This window comes from Hemitrygon akajei, chromosome 25, assembly GCF_048418815.1.
Source record: "Hemitrygon akajei chromosome 25, sHemAka1.3, whole genome shotgun sequence".
Classification (NCBI taxonomy): Eukaryota; Metazoa; Chordata; class Chondrichthyes; order Myliobatiformes; family Dasyatidae; genus Hemitrygon; species Hemitrygon akajei.
The window spans coordinates 44,952,503-44,971,337 of record NC_133148.1 but is presented as its reverse complement, the minus strand read 5'-3'; the positions used below and the strand labels follow the sequence as shown (position 1 = coordinate 44,971,337).

The 18,835-nt window shown below is 49.8% G+C and overlaps 2 protein-coding genes and 1 long non-coding RNA gene across 3 annotated transcripts in view; 1 reads left to right on the top strand and 2 right to left on the bottom strand.

Moving 5' to 3' along the window:
• LOC140716587 (uncharacterized) overlaps positions 1-1,316 on the bottom strand; it is a 94,621-nt gene extending 93,305 nt beyond the window's left edge. The window contains exon 1 of the long non-coding RNA XR_012096319.1: positions 1,179-1,316. This is a non-coding gene — a long non-coding RNA (uncharacterized lncRNA). The remainder of the gene's footprint in view (positions 1-1,178) is intronic.
• A 63-nt stretch (positions 1,317-1,379) lies between these two features.
• ttc5 (tetratricopeptide repeat domain 5) lies at positions 1,380-9,800 on the top strand. The gene is made up of 10 exons (XM_073029442.1): positions 1,380-1,753; positions 2,500-2,632; positions 3,239-3,450; positions 5,654-5,801; positions 6,057-6,148; positions 6,718-6,774; positions 7,155-7,301; positions 7,499-7,713; positions 8,676-8,820; positions 9,117-9,800. The coding sequence occupies exons 1-10, from the start codon at positions 1,694-1,696 to the stop codon at positions 9,252-9,254; spliced, it is 1,347 nt and encodes a 448-aa protein (XP_072885543.1). The 5' UTR covers positions 1,380-1,693; the 3' UTR covers positions 9,255-9,800.
• Positions 9,801-10,726: 926 nt separating this feature from the next.
• Positions 10,727-18,787, bottom strand: LOC140716280 (E3 ubiquitin-protein ligase CCNB1IP1). Its single transcript, XM_073028887.1, has 3 exons — positions 18,491-18,787; positions 17,831-18,152; positions 10,727-10,947 (listed from the first exon to the last, which is right to left on the bottom strand). The coding sequence occupies exons 1-3, from the start codon at positions 18,785-18,787 to the stop codon at positions 10,727-10,729; spliced, it is 840 nt and encodes a 279-aa protein (XP_072884988.1).
• Positions 18,788-18,835: the final 48 nt, after the last annotated feature.

Genomic DNA, 18,835 nt, shown 5'->3' with positions numbered 1-18,835 from the left:
TGAGGCATAACTCAGTGTGGTGGAGCAGCACCTCATTCCATCTGGGTCTCCTCCAACCTGCTGACAAGAACATTGATTTCTCCACTTCCCGTCATTTCTACCTTCCTTCCTTACCTCGTTTTCCATTTCCTATTCTGATTATTCTCTCACCCTTCTCTTCTCTGTACCTGCCCATCAACTCCTCTAGTTCCTTTCCTCCTTCCCTTTCTCCCACGGCCCACTGTCCTTTCCTATTAGATTCAGCCCTTTACCTCTTCCACCAATCACCTCCAGCCTTATTCCCTTCTCTCTCTTTTCACCTGCCAGCTTGTACTCCTCCAACCCCCGGGGTTGTTTAAAGCAGGGGGCCCGTTCATAATCTGGCATCTGCTCCCCACTTCCTTTCCAGTCCTAATGAAGAGTTTCAGCCTGAAACATCAACTGTTTATTCCCCTTCACAGCCATCTATAAATTTGCTGATTATACAACCATTGTTGGCACAATGTCAGATGGTGACAAGAGGGGTTACAGGAGCAAGATATACCAGTTACTTAGTGATGTTGCACTCAATGTCAGTAAGACCAAAGAGCTGATTGTAGACTTCAAGAAGGGTAGGTTGAGGGAACATAAACCAATATTCATAGAGGGATCAGAAATGGAGCAATTTCAAGTTCCTAGGTGTCAACATTTCTGAGGATCTAACCTGGCCCCAACATATTGATGCAATTATAAAGAAAGCAAGACAATGGCTATACTTCAGTTTGAGATTAGGTTTGACACCTTAAACACTCGAAAACTTCTATAGATGTACGGTGGAGAGCATTCTGACTGGCTGCATCACTGTTTGGTATGGGGTGGGGGTGTGCTACAGCACAGGATCGAAAGAAGCTACAGAAAGTTGTAAGATTAGACAGCTCCATCTTGGGTACTAGCCTCTGAAATATCGAAGACATCCTCAAGCGGCGGTGCCTCAGAAAGGCAGCGTCCATTATTAAGGACTCACATCACCCAGGACATGCCCTCTTCTCATTGAAGGCGGTACCGAAGCCTGAAGACACACACTCAGCAATTCAGGGACAGCTTCTTTCCCTCTGCATCAGATTTTTAAATGGACATTGAACACATAAAATTACCTCACATTTTTATGTGTTTTTGCACTATTTTTAATATAACTACTTAATATACAAATATATACTTACCGTAACTGATTTACTTTTTTCTATATTATATATTTCATTGGACTGCTATGCCGGTGATATTAAACCTGATTCTGACCTGCTGAGATTCTGCAGCGTTTGATGCCTTTCATCCTCGACCCGCTCGCGCGGCGCATGCGCGCTCTCCTCCAATCCCCGCCCTCGCTGGCGTCGCGGCCGCTCTTGCCTTTGGAGGACCGGCAGGAGGACTTGTCTGCGGAGCAACAACCAAACTGTTGGAGAGGACGGCAGCGAAGTTGTCGTTTCGGGTTAGGACGCTGCATCAAGACTATTGGCTGCTTTTGTCTCTATGGCAGTTTAAGGGAGGACCTGTCGCTCTTTCCCTGGAAGGACCATTGTTTACAGCGCAGGACGTTTTATTCACTCCGGAGGACCAAACGCTGTTGTGCCGGGAGGACCTTTGTTTACCTCGGAGGACCAACCGCTATTGTGCCGGGGGGACCATTTTTCAAAGCGGAAGACCTACCGCTATTGACGAGGGGGGGACCGTATTGAAGATGGCGGAGAGTGGATCGGAGGAGAAAGAACCGGAGGGCGACGGAGAGCGGAGAGTCCGGGTATCCTGGGTTGGAAGTATGGGGGGGGGGGGGGGGGGGCGGGGGAATGTAGACTTGGTAACGGGGAGTCCGGATACAGGGGGAGTATCTGGGGGACCCATTGTCGGAGAAGCGGGGAGGGGCTAGAGATTCTTGAGACCCGATATAGGGGATGGGAATCGGGGACGTGTTATTATTAGGGGGTTAGGAGAAGATAAAGTGGGATATCTCCGCGAAGGTTGTGGGGAGGGGGGAGATCCCTCGGGGTGTCAAAGTCTCCCTGAATAGAGGGACACAGTCTCCCCGGGGTGGAGTGTGTGACCGGGAAGTGGGAAGAGAGATCTCGTCCCTCGGGGTTGGAAAGGATTCGGTCCTTAATCTGCCTGTTACGGTTGTTGTGGAGTGGGACCCACTCTGTTTCCTGACGTGGATGGGGCATCGAGGTCTTAGAGCTGGGGTGGGTTTGCTGTCGACAGAAGAAACCTAGGATCCCCGAGGTGGGGAGTGTCCAGGTATCCCCGTGGTAAGGAGGGGGGTTTGAGGAGATGGAGGAGTCTGCTGGAAGGGGAGGGTGGAGGGTTTGTATGTCCTGGGAGGGATGAGTGAATAGGGCAGAGTTATGTAGTGAAGGGGAGGGAGAGTGGGGTTGGATGAGGACCTTCCTGGGAGGGATATAGAGGCATTGTTGGGGTGTTTACTCGTAGAGTGGGGTTTTGGGGAGTGAGGTGTAACTCCAGCTTCTCTCTCCCACCCACACACACACACAGGAGCTGGTGGATGAGCTTTACACATTCCGGGACCTCTACTTCGAGACTCACGGCATGGAGGAGGCTGGAAATAGGCAGCGAGATCTGGAGGAGCGCATGCAGGCGACTCTGAAGGCCCTACGGGAATTTGAGGGTAGGGAGAGTCCAAGAAACATCCTCCAACCTCCATCAAACCCTCCCCTAGGAGCACCCTCCCAATCCCTTCTTTTACCCTGCTCTCTCCCGTCACACCCCTTCAGAAAACCCTCAAGCCCTCATCCCCTGCCCCCAGGCACCAACACTGTATCCCTCTCCTCTCCTAGGGTTACTGTTCTCTCTAAGCTGCAAAGATGCACAGCCGCATAGTAACTGAAATGCTCCCACATAGAGCCTTTGGTGCCGCGCTATTTTTTTTGACCTTGTAGAAGCTTCCTGATCAGAGCAATAGTTGGTCTGTGCAGCTGTGAAAAAGAATTAGAGGAGATGTTGCTGAGGAACCCCCCCCCCCCCACATCTAACCCTTATGTAGGAACCAATCAATAAATCCTTAACCCTACCCCTCTTTAATTCTCTTTCCCCACCGATTTTGCCCCCTGCCCCACTTGGTTGTTGACTATCACTGATACTATGGGCAAATTGCTCCCCCATCCCGCCCCACCGTCTCAGTAACTGACCCCTCCTCCCCCCGATCACAGGTGCCCCACTGTCAATGCTGCATATCTATCTCTCCCCATCACTGACCATCTCATCCCTCCCACAGGATGCCCCCAGCGGAAGGCTCACCTGTTGGTGCTGGAGGGCCGGGCGCTCAACGTAATGCCCGAGTACAGCCCACGGGCCGAGCAGCTGCTCTCACGGGCTGTCAAACTAGAGCCAGGGATGATCGAGGCCTGGAACCAGCTGGGAGAGGTGTACTGGAAGAAGGGGGACCTGTCCGCTGCCCATACCTGCTTCACTGGGGCCCTCAACCAGGTTGGAGGGTGAGGGGTGAAGATCGGGGGTTGCAGGGGGAAGATGGGAGTGAGTGGAAGGGGTGTTAATCGGAAGGTACGGAGGGGCGGTCGGGAGATCAGGAGGGTTGGGAGTTCAAAGTAAAATTATTATTGAAGTACATATGTCACAATATACAATGCTCAGATTCATTTTCTTGCGGGCATACAAAAAAATAGAATCACTGGGAAAAACAGCACCCAACAGAACGGACAAACAACCAATATGCAAAAGATAACAAACTGCAAATTAATAATAGGCATCTGTTAGTCTCGTGAGACCACGGATTTGCGCCTTGGAGAGTTTCCAGGGCGCAGGCCTGGACAGGGTTGTATGGGAGACCAGCAGTTGCTCATGCTGCAAGCCTTCCCCTCTCTACCAATGTCCAAGGGAAGGGCACTAGGACCCACGCAGCTTGGCACCGGTGTCGTCGCAGAGCAATGTGTTGGTAAGTGCCTTACTCAAGGACACCACACTGCAAATACAAAATAATAATAAGCAATAAATATTGAGAACATGATGAATCCTTGAAAGTGAATCTATAGGTTATGGGAACAGTTCAGTGACGGGACAAGTGAAGTTATCCCCTCTGGTTCAAGAGCATGATGGTTGAAAGTAGTAACTGTTCCTGGATCTGGTGGTGTGGGTCTAGAGGCTCCTGTACCTGCTTCCTGATGGCAAGCAGTAGTTATTGTGTAGGCCTAAGGAGACCAGGGGAAGGGGCTGGGGTAGATGACTGGGAATGGAGTGGGAGCAGCTCACACAGCGTTTAGTAGTTTAATTCCATCCTCTAACAAAACTGTTTTGAGTTTTGTTATAAGAAGCATATGATTAAACTGAAAAGTGTGCAGAGCAAGATTTACAACAATGTTGCCAGGACTCTCTTGAGACAGGTAGGATTTCCTCCTGGGAGCGTAGATATCTCGGGGATCTGCTTGAGATGTATAAAATCATGGGGCAGCAGTGGGCTTGGATAGGGTGAGTAGTCTTTTTACTCCCCAGGGTTGGAAATCAATAACTGGAGGACATTGCTGAAGGACAAGTTTTTTACACAGAGCTGGGAAGTAGTTGCCATAGGAAGTGATTGAGACAGCTACTTCAGTTACATTTAAGAAGTTATGCGGACAGTACAAGGATCGTGAGTTTAGAGGCATTGGTCAGGCAATATTTGGAGTATTGTGAGCAGTTTTGTGCCCCTTCTCTGAGGAAAAAGTGTTCGAGCATTGGACAGGGTCCACAGGAGGTTCACGAGAATGATTCTGGGAATGTAGGGGTTAATGTATGAGGAGAGTTTGGTGGCTCTGGGTCTGTACTCGCTGTTCAGGAGTGAGAGGGGATCTTCTTGAAAGTCTTGTATAGAGTAGACCTAGAGAGGATGTTTCCTCTGTGGGAGACTAGGACCAGATGACACAGCCTTAAATACGTCCATTTAGAACTGAGATGAGAAGGAATTTCTTTAGCCAAAGGGTGATGAATCTGTGTAATTCATTGCCACAGATGGCTGTTGAGGCCAAGTTATTTGGTATATATAAAGCAGAAGTTGATAGGTACTTAATCTGTAAGGGTGTGAAAAGTTACAGGGAGAAGATAGGAGAATGGGGTTTGAAAGGGAAAATAAATCAGCCATGATCAAATGGTGGAGCAGACTCAATGGCCAAATGGCCTAATTCTGCTCCTATGTCTTATGGTCTGATATGGGCCAAGTGTTGGGAAACTGGATGTGTTTGAATATGAATCTGGGTCGGCATGGACAGAAATGGGCCTAAGGCCATGCTCCTCTGCTGTACTGTCTGTCCCATGTTCTGGGAACTGGGTGAGATACTAGGCAGGTTTCGTCTCTGACCAGAGAGGAAACCTGCCTGGCCACGTGGAATCAATCCCACTGCTTGGACAGGTCCCTCAACCTCCCTGCGGACTGAACTGGCCTCCTGGATGAGCTTAACCTTCTCATGAACTATGTATGTGGGGGGAAAGGGCTTCCTGTAGGTTTTGGTGCTGTACTGCATCCCATCCTGACTTTGGTGGAAGAGGAGGGCTGCTGAGGGTCTGGGGTACAACAAGATTTGTGAGGGATGGGTACAGTGGGAGTTTGTGGATGGGTTAGAGCAGAGGTGGGGAGGAAGGATTTGGGAGGGGTCCATATTTACTGTGGCTCCACCTGGCATGTCCCACCCCCACCCCACAGTGCAAGAACAAGGTGTCTCTGCGAAACCTGTCGATAGTCCTGAGGCATCTGCCAGCTCAGGAAGAGGACGGCACCAAGAATGTCCTGGCCAGCGTGGAGCAGGCGAAGGTGGCGGTGCAGATGGACGTCACTGACGGAACCTCCTGGTGTGAGTGTGACCTGGCTGCTGTGGGGGGTGGGGGGGGGAGCGATAAGGGAGCATTGTGGAAAGAAGGAGGAAGGGAAGGGTTGCCATGGGTGGGAGGAGAAGTAGTGAAGGAGCCCCACAGAGGGGTTGGGGGAGGTTAGGGAGGAAGGGGATGCCGGTTTCTCCCATGTCCGGCTGTGAGGGTGTTAACCCCTGTCCCCCTCCACCCACCCACCATGCTCAGCTACAGTAACATCTCTCTTTCTCCTCAAACAGACATCCTGGGCAATGCCTACCTGTCACTGTTCTTCCTCACTGGGCAGAGTGAGCGGGTCAGTCAGCAGGCACTGGGTGCCTACGCTCAGGCGGTGAGTATCACCAGACGGGGATGTGGTAGGGCCATTGGTGTGACTGAGTTGTGCAGCAGGAGTCAGAGGATGTTCAGGAGTGAAGGGGCTGGGGTAAGATTGGAGGTTTGGGGTTGGGTGGGGTGACAGGTTCAGGGGCTGGTTTGGGACGGGAGGTCAGTCAAGATGGGATCGTAGAAGGTCATGGGGGTTTTGTGATTGAGGACGGGGTTCAGAGGGTCGGGGAAGGTTGGGGTGACAAGAGGGAGATCGCGGTGACATGATTGGAGAATGATGCTTAGAGTCAGAGTTCAAGGTGTTGGGAAGTCAGGTGATGGGGTTAAGAGGTTGGGACTGATGGTCAGGGACTGGGTTGGGGTTGGAGATGGGATTAGTGTCTGGGTCAGGCACCGGGTTCAGAAGGCTGGAGAAGTGGGGTCTGGTGATGGGATTGAGTGGGGGTTTGGTTCACTTGAGGGGAAGAGGGTGGGATTCTAGAGAAGGGCCTGTGATGTCAGGATGGTGTTTGTTGGGAAGGTGGGAGAAGACAGTGTGACCTAACCGTCGTCTGTCTGTCTGTCTCTCTCCAGGAGAAGGTTGACACGGCCTCCCGCAACAACCCAGACCTCCAGCTCAACAGGTCCACGGTGAGTCCACCCTCACTCATCCATGGGGTGGGTATAAAAGTTCACTGAGAAGGGCTCCTGAATCATTGGGTCTTACCCCGGTAGGGTGAGGATGGTTCTCAGTGAATGTGATGGAATTGAGGGTGTTTGCGGGATTGTTTCTGAGGGTGGATCCCAAGAGGCTGGAAGTGATGTAGGGGGTGGAGTACACTAATCCTTGGGATATGCCGGAGAGGATGGGATGGGGGCACAAGGGATGAGTGGGGTGGGGATTGTGGGGAATGGGACTTCTGAGCAGATGAGGATTCTAGGGCAGCAGAAGGTGCCTGCAGACACCGGCTTCTGCTTTAATCCCTGACCTCAGCCAGTTCCTCTGACCCCTGTTCCCTCAAAACTCCCAGCTTCACAGGTACGAGGAGAGGTACCAGACGGCGTTGGAAGGATTTGCTCGGGCTGCTGCCCTTGACCCTGCCTCCCCAGAAGCTTCACACCGCCATCAACAGCTGCTCTCCTTCCTGGACCGGGTCAGCACCATGGTGCAGCAAAAGGTGAAGTGGGGGAAGAACGTGGGAAGCTGGGTGGGGGAGACTGACTCATGGGAGAGGGGAGGGGTGCAGGGGGGTGGTCTACATGTCCCAATAGCCATCGGTTCTTGGGTTCCTTGAGTAGGTGTATGTTCTAGGACAGTTCATGAGGACAAATGAGCATGTGGTGTGAGTGTTCTCTGCCTCCTCTCTGGTTCCAGGGGAAGCTGAAGACAAAGAGACTGAATGCCATGGTGTCCAGCCTGGTGAACCGGGAGCTGCCACAGCACCAGGGCCGTTCCTACTCCAGCCCAAGTGGGCAGCCGCTCTCGCTTAGCCTGCGGCCCCTCTCTGCTCTCCGCCCCGGGCCCAACCCTGGGTTGGTGGTACTGGGCAAGGTGGTCTTCAGCCTCACAACCGATGACAAAGTACCCTTGTAAGTACAAGGTACAGGAGGTGTGGGGGAACCACTGGGCAGGTCTGGAGAATGGATCCCAGTTACCCCAGTTGAAATGGGTCAAGTTAACAGGAGAGTTGGGGCCTGGTTACCAGGGACAGGCAGGACTGTGAATGGGGCTTTGTTACCAGGGCAGATGTGGTCTTGGTTACTCAGGTCCTCAGTTACCAGAGAGAGTGGGGCCTTGAATACCAGGACAGATGGAGAAGGAGGTGTGGCCTTGGATCCTGGGAAGAGGGAGTGTAATAACTGGGTCTGGTGTGGCCTTAGTTACCAGGGAGAGGTGTAGTCTTGTTACCCAAGGCATTGGTTACCAGGGGGTGGGGGAGAGGATGGATCTTGGTTACCATGGGGGGTGGGGGAGAGGATGGATCTTGGTTACCGGGGTGGGGTGGGGGAGAGAATGGATCTTGGTTACCAGGGGGTGGGGGAGAGGATGGATCTTGGTTTCTGGGGTGGGAGGAGAGGATGGATCTTGGTTACCGGGGTGGGGGGTGGGGGGAAAGGCCAGATCTTGGTTACCGGGGGGTGGTGGGGTAGAGGACGGATCTTGGTTACCGGGGGGTGGTGAGGTAGAGGATGGATCTTGGTTACCGGGGGGCGAGGGAGAGGGTGGATCTTGCTTACTGGGCGGGGGGGGAGAGGATGGATCTTGGTTACCAGACTGGGGGGGGGGAGGATGGATCTTGGTTACCAGGGGGCGAGGGAGAGGGTGGATCTTGCTTACTGGGCGGGGGGGAGAGGATGGATCTTGGTTACCGGGGGTGGAGGGGAGGATGGCTCTTGGTTACCGGGGGTGGGGGAGAGGATGGATCTTGGTTTCTGGGGGGGGAGTAGGGGAGAGGGTGGATCTTGGTTTCTGGGGCCCTGATGTACTGTTGACTGCCACCACCACTCAACCCACTTTCCCTGTTTCTGACTGGCACCTCCTTTGTCCTAAGTACCTTTGGTCTGTTGGATGGTGAGGGGACCTGTGTGGCAGTGATGGTGTACAACATAGCAGAGAGCTGGGCGGTGCTGATCGGAGACACGGTGGCTATTCCCCAACCTCTATTCAAGGAGCATCGACTGGAGCACCGGGGCAAGGTGAGTGTGAGAGCAGGGTGTGACCCTGGGCAAAGAGCACAACCCATGACGGTGTCTCGACATGGATTGTGGCAAAATCTATACCCAAACCAACACTGACACCTCTCTCTCCTGCACCAGGACTCAAACCCTATCCCCCCTCAACTCCAAACCCCCACCTCCTCAAACCCCCTTTCCTTACCACTAATCCTCAACCCGTTCTTCTCCCCTACTTCCCATTTTCCCCTACCTGCCTCCCACCCCCATCCACCCTCCCTCTACCCCAGGCCTGACACCTCTTTCCCTTCATCCCACAGAAGTTTGCCTTCAACAGTGTCCGTGTGGAGACCCCGCTGGTGCTGATGGTGAATGGCAGGAAGCAGAGTGCCAGCTGCCAGGCCGCTGCCATCGTCGCCTACAGAGACCCTGCAGCAAGTGAGGAGAGGTTCACCTGACCTCTCCTGGACTGAGTCCAGACAGCAATTTGCTCCCTGCATCCTGGAACCCATGGAGTTAACATTACTGTTTGTGCTTCCCGTGGGATCGCTGGTCGACTACCCATGGGGTGGGGGGAGAACCATTTACAAAGCTGTAAATTACCACACTCTCGCTGTAATAAACCGTTTACAGGAGGCAGTAATTTGCATCTCTCGATGTAATAAACAGTTTACAGGAGGCAGTAATTTGCACCTCTCACTGTAATAAACCGTTTACAGGAGGCAGTAATTTGCACCTCTCGCTGTAATAAACCATTTACAGGAGGCAGTAATTCGCACCTCTCACTAAGAAAAAGCTGTAATTCAGCCTCACTGTAATAAACCACTTACAGGAGGTTGTAATTCGCACCTCTCGATGTAATAAACCACATTATAAAGTGTAAATCATAATTCTCGCTGTAATAAACAGCTTACAGGAGGCTGTAATTGCCACACTCGCTGTAATAAACCGCTTACAGGAGGTTGTAATTCACCTGTCTCGATATAATAAACCATTTACAGGAGGCTGTAATCACCCCTCACTGTAATAAATCGCTTACAGGAAGCTGTAATTCGCCTTCTCACTGTAATAAACCACTTACAGAAGGTTGTAATCACCTCACTCACAGTAATAAACCGCTTACAGGAGGTTTTAACCACCACACTTGCTGTAATAAACCACTTACAGGAGGTAATTCACCCCTCTCACTGTAATAAACTGCTTACAGGAAGTTTTAACAACTACACTCACTGTAATAAATCACTTACATGAAGCTATAATCACCCCTCTCACTGTAATAAACCGCTTACAGGAGACTGTAAAATAGCACTCTCACTGCAATAAAATAATTACAGGAGACTGTAATTTACCACTCTTGATGCAATAAACCTCTCACAGGAGGCTGTAAATTGCTACATGTAATAAACCATGTAATAGGCTGTAAATTGCCATACCTGATGTAATAAACTGCGTTGCACGTAGCCCATTCACCAAGGGAGGCCAGATGCCCTGCCTGGGAACCTTCATGATCCCCTCCAAAGCCCTCAACTGTTCCCACAAATCTCTTGCCATCCCCAACCCTCGAAGCTTATGCCTTCACATCCTCTTGGTTTAACCCCCTTCACAAAAAAGCTCTCCTCCCAGGATGATGGGTGAGCTTGGGGTGTGGTGCAGTCATGTTGAACACACAGGTTATAAAGTGCCCACAACAGACTGAAGAAATCCCAGCGACTACTTTATTCAGGGTAACATTGTGGAAAGACAAAGCAGGATGTAGGGTCTACTGTTGAACTCCCAGCAATGGAATGCATTTTCCTTTCTCCTCCCATCCCCACCACCCCCCACTTCATCCCCTCTCTTCCCACCACCTCACCCTCTCATCCCCACCATCCCCCACTTCATCCCCTCTCTTCCCACCACCTCACCCTCTCATCCCCACTCCCCACTAATCTCACATCCTCTTCATTCTGAAGGAGCTGTTGGTTGCAGCGAGGGTGGGGGGCTGGTGCTGCTCCCGGTCCCGCTCGTCACCAGGAGAGAAGCTGAAGAAACTGCCGGCACCTTCTGGAGCCGGCGAGCTGAAGAAGGAGGGTCGGAGGCGGAAGTCGCCTTCAGCTGAGGGCCTCCGACCCGGGGAGTCTGCCGGCAGCATCTTGTTCAGACCGCTTGAGGCTGAGGTGGGGAGGGTGGAGGAGAGAACCAATGGTCAGTTGGAGGTCCCCGCCAGGGCTACTCACCCCTAACCTCACCACCACCAACTCCTACCCCTTCCCTTTCTTCCTCACTCACCTGATCTCTGACCCCACACCCCAATGCTGACCTTGACCCTGCCTCTGTATCTGCCAGTTCTCCCAAAACCCTGACCTTAGCTCTCTTGCCTTCACCCCTCCTCCCCATCTCACACACCCAACCTGTCTCTGATCTCCGTAACCAATGGGCCCTAAACCGACCCACAGCCAACCTTACCCATTCCCTGTCTCTCAGCCCAATTCCAGCCATTCTCAACACACTTCCCTGCTTCCTTGGAGGGCTATACCTCCTGACCCTCACAAATTTCTTCAGAAATAGGGAACAACTATCCAGATGCAGCACGGCTTGGTGGTGACTGCAAGAAACTGGACACAGCTCAACACATCACCAGCCTCTCCTGCATGAAATGGATTCCATGCCCTACCAGTGAGTGCCAACCATGGTATCTAAATTTCCTAAGTTTGGCCCATACCCCTTCAAGCCCTCTCCTCCATGCACCCCTCCAAGTGCTTCTGCAATTATACTATTGTCTCTGCCTCAACTCAACCACAATCTCCGGCAGCTCGTTCCTTATACCTAACACCCTCTGTGTGGAAAAGGTTGCCCCTCAGTTTCCTTTTAAATATTCCACCTGCTGCTCTAAACTTCTGCCCACCGGGTAAGAACTCCCCTACCTCAGGGAAAAGACTGTTACCATCCACTTTATCTACACCTCTCATAATTCTAAACACTTCTACAAGGTCACCCTGCGTTCTCTTGCATTCCAAGGACTAAAGACCTCACCTGGCCAACCTCTCCCCATAACTCAGGTCCTCTAATCCTGGCAACTTCCTCATAAATCTCAAACATGAGAAAATCTACAAATGCTGGAAATCCACCTCAACACAAACAAAATACTAGAGGAACTCAGCAAATCAGGCAGCATCTATGGAAAAGAGTAAACAGTTGATGTTTCAAGCCGAGACCCTTCATCAGGACTAAAGAAGGGTCTCAGCCCAAAACATTGATGGTTTATTTATTTCCATAGATGCTGCCTGGCCTGCTGAGTTCCTCCAGCATTTCGTGCCTGTTTCCTCATAAATCTCTCCTGTACTATTTACAGTTTAACCACACCTCTCTAAGTTAACAAATTTCATGACACCTGCCGGTGATAATAAACCTGACTCTGATTCTTATAACAGGGTGACCAAAACTACACATTTCTCTAGAGAAAGTTGTGGAAAATTGCAAATGCTACTTCACTCTTCAAGAAGGGAGAGAGGCAGAAGAAAGGAAACTACAGGCCAGTTAATCTGACCTCAGTGGTTGGGAAGATATTGGAATTGATTATTAAAGATGAGTCTCAGGGTACTAGAGGCACATGATAAAATAGGCAGTAGTCAGCATAGTTTCCTCAAGGGAAAGTCTTGTCTGATAAATCCTTTGGAATTCTTTGAAGAAGTAACAAGCAGGATAGAAAAAAGAGAATTGGTTCATGTTATGTACTTGGATTTTCAGAAGGCTTTTGACAAGGTGCCATACATGAGGCTGCTTAACAAGCTATAAGCCGATTGTATTACAGGAACGATTCTAGCATGGATAAAGCAGTGGCTGACTGGCAGGAGGCAAAGAGTGGGAAGAAAGGGAGACTGTCTGGTTGGCTGCCGGTGACTAGTGGTGTTCAACACAGATCTGTGTTGGGACTGATTCTTTTTACGTTTAATGTTAATAATTTGTATGATGGAATATCTGATGGCTTTGTTGCAAAGTTTGCAGACGATATGAAGATAGCTGGAGGGGCAGGTAGTTTTGAAGAACTAGAGGCTACAGAAGGATTTAAGACAGGAGAATAGGCAAAGAAATGGAAGATGGAGTAGTGTTGGGAAGTATATGGTCATGCGCTTTGGTAGAAAAAAATGAAAGGGCTGACTATTTTCTAAATGGAGAGAAAATACAAAACTGAGGCACAAAAGGGACTTGGGTGGATTCACTGAAGGTTAATTTGCAGGTTGACTCTGTAGTGAGGAAGGTAAATGCAATATTAGCATTAATTTCAAAAGGACTACAATATAAAATAAAGGAGGTAATGCTGAAACTTTATAAAGCAGTGGTGAGGCCACACTTGGAGTATTGTGAGCAGGTTTGGGCCCCTTATCTTAGAAAGGATGTGCTGAAACTAGAGAGGGTTCAAAAGAGGTTCACAAACATGATTCCAGGATTGAATGGCTTGCTATATGAAGTTCATCTGATGGCCTTGGGCCTGTATTCACTAAAATTCAGATGAATGAGGGGTGACCTCATTGGGACCTATGGATTGGTAAATGACCTTGATAAGAGTGGATGTGGAAAAGATATTTCCTATGGTGGGAGAGTCTAAGACCAAAGGACACAGCCTTAGAATAGAAGGACATCCTTTTAGTACAGAGATGAGGAATTTCTTTAGCCAAGGGAGGTGAATCTGTGGAATTATTTGCCACAGGTGGCTGTGGAGGCCAAGTCTTTACGCATATGTAAGGCAAAGGTTGATAGATTCATGATTGGTCAAGGCATGAAGAGATATGTGGAGAAGGCAAGAGATTGGGGCTGAGAGGAAAATTGGATCAGCCATGAAGAAATGGCAGAGCAAAGTTGATGAGCCAAATGGCCTAATTCTTCTCCTGAATCTAAAGGCCTAACCAATTTACGCAACTGGCACATAATTTCTGAACTCCTGTACTCAGTGCCCTGACTGATGAAGGACAGCATGGGCTGAACACCTCCTTCACTACCCTGTCACAACAAACTAAGCAGTTGTACTCCTGGGTGGTTCAGTTGCAATGCACTCCTTAGCGCACTACCATTCATAGTACAAGTCCTCCGCTAGTATGACTTTCCAAAGTACATGTGCTCACACTAATCCGAATTGAAATATATTTGCTATTCCTGAGCCCATGTCTCCTACAGTTCAATCCTCCTGTAATCTATGACAATCCTCTTCACTACAAACAACATCTTCCAATTTTGTGTCATCTACAAACTTATTGACCATGACTTGTGCATTTGCATCCAAATTAAATAACACCAACCCTTGCAAAACATCACTAGTTAGTTACAGCTTTAATTCTGAGGAACAACTTTCAACCAACACCCAACCTCTGAGCCAATTTTGAATCCATCTGGCATCTGCACCAGAAAGGGAGGGACCTTCCTGTAGCGACCCATTTCAATTCCACTTCCAGTTCCCATTTCTACATGTCAGTCCATGGCCTCCTCTACTGCGGCAATGAGACCACACTCAGGTTGGAGGAACAAGACCTTATATTCCGTCTGGGTAGCCTCCAACCTGATGGCATAAACATCGATTTTTTTTGAACTTCCAGTAATTGCCCTCCCCCCTTCACCTTTCCCCATTCTTGTTTCCCTTTCACACCTCTTTTTACCTGTCCATTACCTCCCTCTGGTGCTCCTGCCCCTTCCCTTTGTTCTGCTGTCTACCCTCGCCTATCAGATTCTGCCTCCTCCAGCCCTTTAAATCTTTCACCAATTTCCCAGCTCTTTCCTTCCCATAAGGAACCTGCCACCTTGTACTCCTTCCTCCCCTCCCCTACCTTCCTTTCCAGTCCTGATGAAGGGTCTCGGCCAGAAACATCAACTGTTTACTCTTTTCCATAGATTCTGCCTGGCCTGCTGAGTTCCTCCAGTTTTGAATCCATGTAACTAGCTCTCCTTGGATTCCATGGGACAAAACCTTGCAGACCAACCTACCTTGTGAGACTTTGTTGAAGTCAGAAATAAACAACATCCACTGCCCCATCCTGATCTACCCTTTTGGTTACCTCTTCAAAAAAAAATTAGCAGATCGTCTAGTATGGATTCCTTGGGAAAGTAGTCAGAATAATCAAAGACCCTATTCATCCTAGACAGCTGTCAGGCAAAAGCTATTAAGCCTGAAAGCGCATACCACTGGGCTCAGGGACAGCTTCTGCCTTGCTGTTATAAGGCACTTGAACAGTCCTCTGATACAATAAGGCGAACTCTTGACCTCACAAATTACCTTGCTGTGGCCCTAGCATCTTAGTGTCTGCCTGATTTGCACTTTCACTGTAAGTACGAGTCACACAGCACGGAAATAGGCCCCTCAGCCCAATTGTTCTGTGCTGAACAAGATTATCCATAAGATAACTCCACTTGCCCGTATCTTATCTCTCTAAACCTTTCCACACACTCGTACTTGTTAATTTATCTGACCCAACCACTTGCTATGGCAGTTCATTCCATATTCTGACCGCCTTCTGGGTGAAAAAGTTGCTTCTCGGGTTCCTATTAAATCTTTCCCCTCTCACTTTAAACCTGTGTCCTCTAGTTCTTGATTCCCCTCCCCTAGGGGGTAAAAGACTGTGTGCATTCACCCTGCTTGTGCCCCTCATGATTTTATATGATTACCCCTCATGCTCCAAGGAACAAATTAGCAACCTCTTTCCATAATTCAGTCCCTCAAGTCATGGCAACATCCTTGCGGACTTCAGGAAGGGTAAGACAAAGGAACACATACCGATCTTCATGGAGGGATCAGAAGTGGAGAGAGTGAGCAGTTTCGAGTTCCTGAGTGTCAAGATCTCTGAGGATCTAACCTGGTCCCAACATATTGATGTAGTTATAAAGAAAGCAAGGAGTTTGGAGAGATTTGGCATGTCAACAAATACACTCAAAAACTTCTATAATTGTACAGTGGAATGCATTCTGACAGGCCGCATCACTGTCTGGGGAATACTGCACAGGACCGAAAGAAGCTGCAGAAGGTTGTAAATCTAGTCAGCTCCATCTTGGGTACTAGCCTGCAAAATACCCAGGACATCTTCAGGGAGCAGTGTCTCAGTAAGACAGCATCCATTATTAAGGACCTCCAGCACCCAGGGCATGCCCTTTTCTCACTGTTAACATCAGGTAAGAGGTACAGAAGCCTGAAGGCACACACTCAGCAATTCAAAAACAGCTTCTTCCCCTCTGCCATCCGATTCCTAAATAGACAATGAACCCTTGGACACTACCTCACTCTTTTTAATATTCAGTATTTCTGGTTTTTGCCCATTTTTAATATATTCAATATATGTGTACTGTAATTGATTTACCTGTGTATTTATTATTTTTATTTTATTTATTATTTTGTTCTCTGCTAGATTATGTACTGCATTGAACTGCTGCTGCTAAATTTACAAATTTCTCGTCACATGCCGGTGAAAATAAACCTGATTCTGATTCTGCAGTCTTCCCAGCGTACTGACATCTTTCCTATAGCAGCATGACCAAAACTGAACACAATATAACAAATGTGACCTCACCAACATCTTGTATAACTGACACGTAACATCCCAACTTCTGTACTCAGTAACACACACAAAATGTTGGAGGAACTCAGCAGGCCAGGCAGCATCTGTGGAAGTGAAAAAACAGTTGACACTTTGGCCCAAGACCCTTCCATCAGGACTGGAAAGGAAAAGGAAAGAAGCCAGAATGAAAAGGTTGAGTGAGGGGAAGGAGGATAGATAGAAGGTGAAAGTGAAGCCAAGTGGACAGGAAAGGTGAAAGACTGGAGAGGAAGAAGTCTGATAGGAGAGTTGTCCATAGGAGAAAGGAAAGGAGGAAGGGAGGCAGGTGAGAAGTTACAGAGTGGGTAATAGAGGAAGAGGGGGGAGAAAATTTTTTAACCAGAACGAGAAATCCATGTTAATGTAAGGTTCTGCTTCTCCACCCTGAGGGTGGCCTCATCTTGATACAAGAAGAGGCCATGGACCAACATGTCGGAACGGGGATGGAAATCTATTCAGTGCACTGAACGATGAGAACCTGGATGCCAGAAAACTTCTTCACCAGCCTGTCTACCCGTAACCTCACTTCAGGAAACTGTACCTGGACTCCTGGGTCCTCTGTTCTACAACACTCGCCAGGGTCCTGTTTTTACTGTGAATGTCTTACCCTCATGAGTGTTCACAAAAAGCAACACTTTGTGCTAATCCAAAATGATTCTCCATTTGCCATTCTTCAATCCACTTGCCCTCCTGATAATCAGCTTCAATCTTTTTTATAGTAATCTACAAATTTACTAACCTTGCCTTGTATGTTCACATCCCAATAACAAGCACTAAGCTTAACACTGCATTTATTCTACATACCGCTACTGCCTTTTCTTTCTATTGCGTTTTGAAATGGACACCAATACAAATCTAAGCTTTTCACCGTGCCTTGACACATGTGACAATATTAGAACCAAATCCAACACCATTTGCAAACTCACATTATCCAAATCTCGCCGTCAATCCTGGCTCTCTCTCGATCACTCCTTTCCAACCTCCTCCTGCCCACATCCTAACCCAACCCCACTCTCTGTCTCCCCGATAGTCCACTGACATTCCCATTATGTACTGAATATGCCCCCCTTCACCAATGACCATCACGTTCCTTCTGACACCCCCTCCCACAGACTCCACTCTTCCTCCCCCCCCCCACCTCATGAAACCTGCCCAAAAGATATGGTCAATACAAGAGGGGTTAATTTTAAGCTAAATGGAGGGAAGTGTAGGAGGATGTACAAGGTAGATTGTTTTTTTCACACTGAGTGCGGTGGGTGTGTGGAATGTATTACTGGGGTGGTGGCAAAGAAGGATGCTTTAAGGGCATTTAAGAGACTCTTAATGAGAGTTATGTAGGAGACAAGGGCTCACTTGAATCGTGGAGTAGGTTAAAAGGTGGCATTATCGTAGGCTGAAGGGCCTGTACTGTTCTAGGTTCTACTTAGGGAGGGACAAGGCGGACACTGGGAGGTGTGGGACGGAGGGGGGTAGTTCGCTACCTGTGGGCAGGCTGTAGGCCATTCCGGGCATGACAGTGGGCTCCCCCTCCCCTGCCATGGCTATACTGCGGAGCCGCAGGCTGTCGTAGAGGCCCTGCAGCCTCTGGTACTGCCGGTTCCGCTCCATCAGCTTCTCCGACATCTCACTGTACTTCTTCTTGTACTCGTCCAACAGCTTCTTCAGGGAGCTGACCTCGCTGCGGCTGTTGCTCACCTCCATGTCCTTGCCCTGGATCTGCTGGGTGTACATCTTCTCCATCTGCCTCAGGCGGCCCTCCGCCTTGCTGTAGGCGTACTCCTGGTACATGCGCTCCTGGTGAATCTGAAGGAATTGGGCGGAGAAGAGTATTAGAACCCCGGAGATTCCCACATGCCACATACCCAGGGGGTCCCACTACTTCCCCCCAAGGGGTTTTCCAACCACTTTTTCTGGGTACTAGGATCCAACTCCTGTGGTCCGATACCAGGGCCAAAGGTGACTTTCCTACACTACTTACCTCGGTTAGTGAAGCCGGGGCTAACTGTCCCCGTCCTTGGCATCTCCCCCCCACCCCTGGTTCCAGACCCCACGCCTCAAACATGCACCCTCTCTCCTCCCAGACCTCGATTTCCACCCCCACCTCACCCACAGACTTCCAGATCCCACCCGTGACCCCGGACCTGGTAGGTCCAGAAGGCGAGGGCCCGGGATGCAATATCGAGGATGATCTCGGGCCGCAGCCCCGCCAGCACCATTGCCTTGTACTCTTCAGTCGGGCTCAGCTCGGTGCGCACAATGTCCAGTTTGCCAGCCAGCGCGCTCTTGCAGGCAGGGCAGAGGGCAGGCGAGCGGCTGAACTCGCCACTGCCATGCTGGTCACAGAAGACGTGCGAGCAGGCGGTGACCCAGGCAAAGCCTGAGAGGCGGGCCCGGCAACGGCTGAAGTTACACAACAACACATCCTCGCACATGGCCATGGCAGCGCCGGAAAAAAAGGGCGGGAGGACCGGCCGGCCTCACGGCGC

Excerpts from the sequence above, each read along its gene's own strand:
- ttc5 (XM_073029442.1), top strand. The coding sequence starts at position 1,694 with ATGGCGGAGAGTGGATCGGAGGAGAAAGAACCGGAGGGCGACGGAGAG. Across the intron at positions 1,754-2,499 it reads ACGGAGAGCGGAGAGTCCGG|GAGCTGGTGGATGAGCTTTA; the intron begins GTATCCTGGGTT and ends ACACACACACAG. Across the intron at positions 2,633-3,238 it reads GGCCCTACGGGAATTTGAGG|GATGCCCCCAGCGGAAGGCT; the intron begins GTAGGGAGAGTC and ends TCCCTCCCACAG.
- LOC140716280 (XM_073028887.1), bottom strand. The coding sequence starts at position 18,787 with ATGGCCATGTGCGAGGATGTGTTGTTGTGTAACTTCAGCCGTTGCCGG. Across the intron at positions 18,153-18,490 it reads TCGCCTTCTGGACCTACCAG|ATTCACCAGGAGCGCATGTA; the intron begins GTCCGGGGTCAC and ends CAATTCCTTCAG. Across the intron at positions 10,948-17,830 it reads GGCCTACAGCCTGCCCACAG|CCTCAAGCGGTCTGAACAAG; the intron begins GTAGCGAACTAC and ends TCCCCACCTCAG.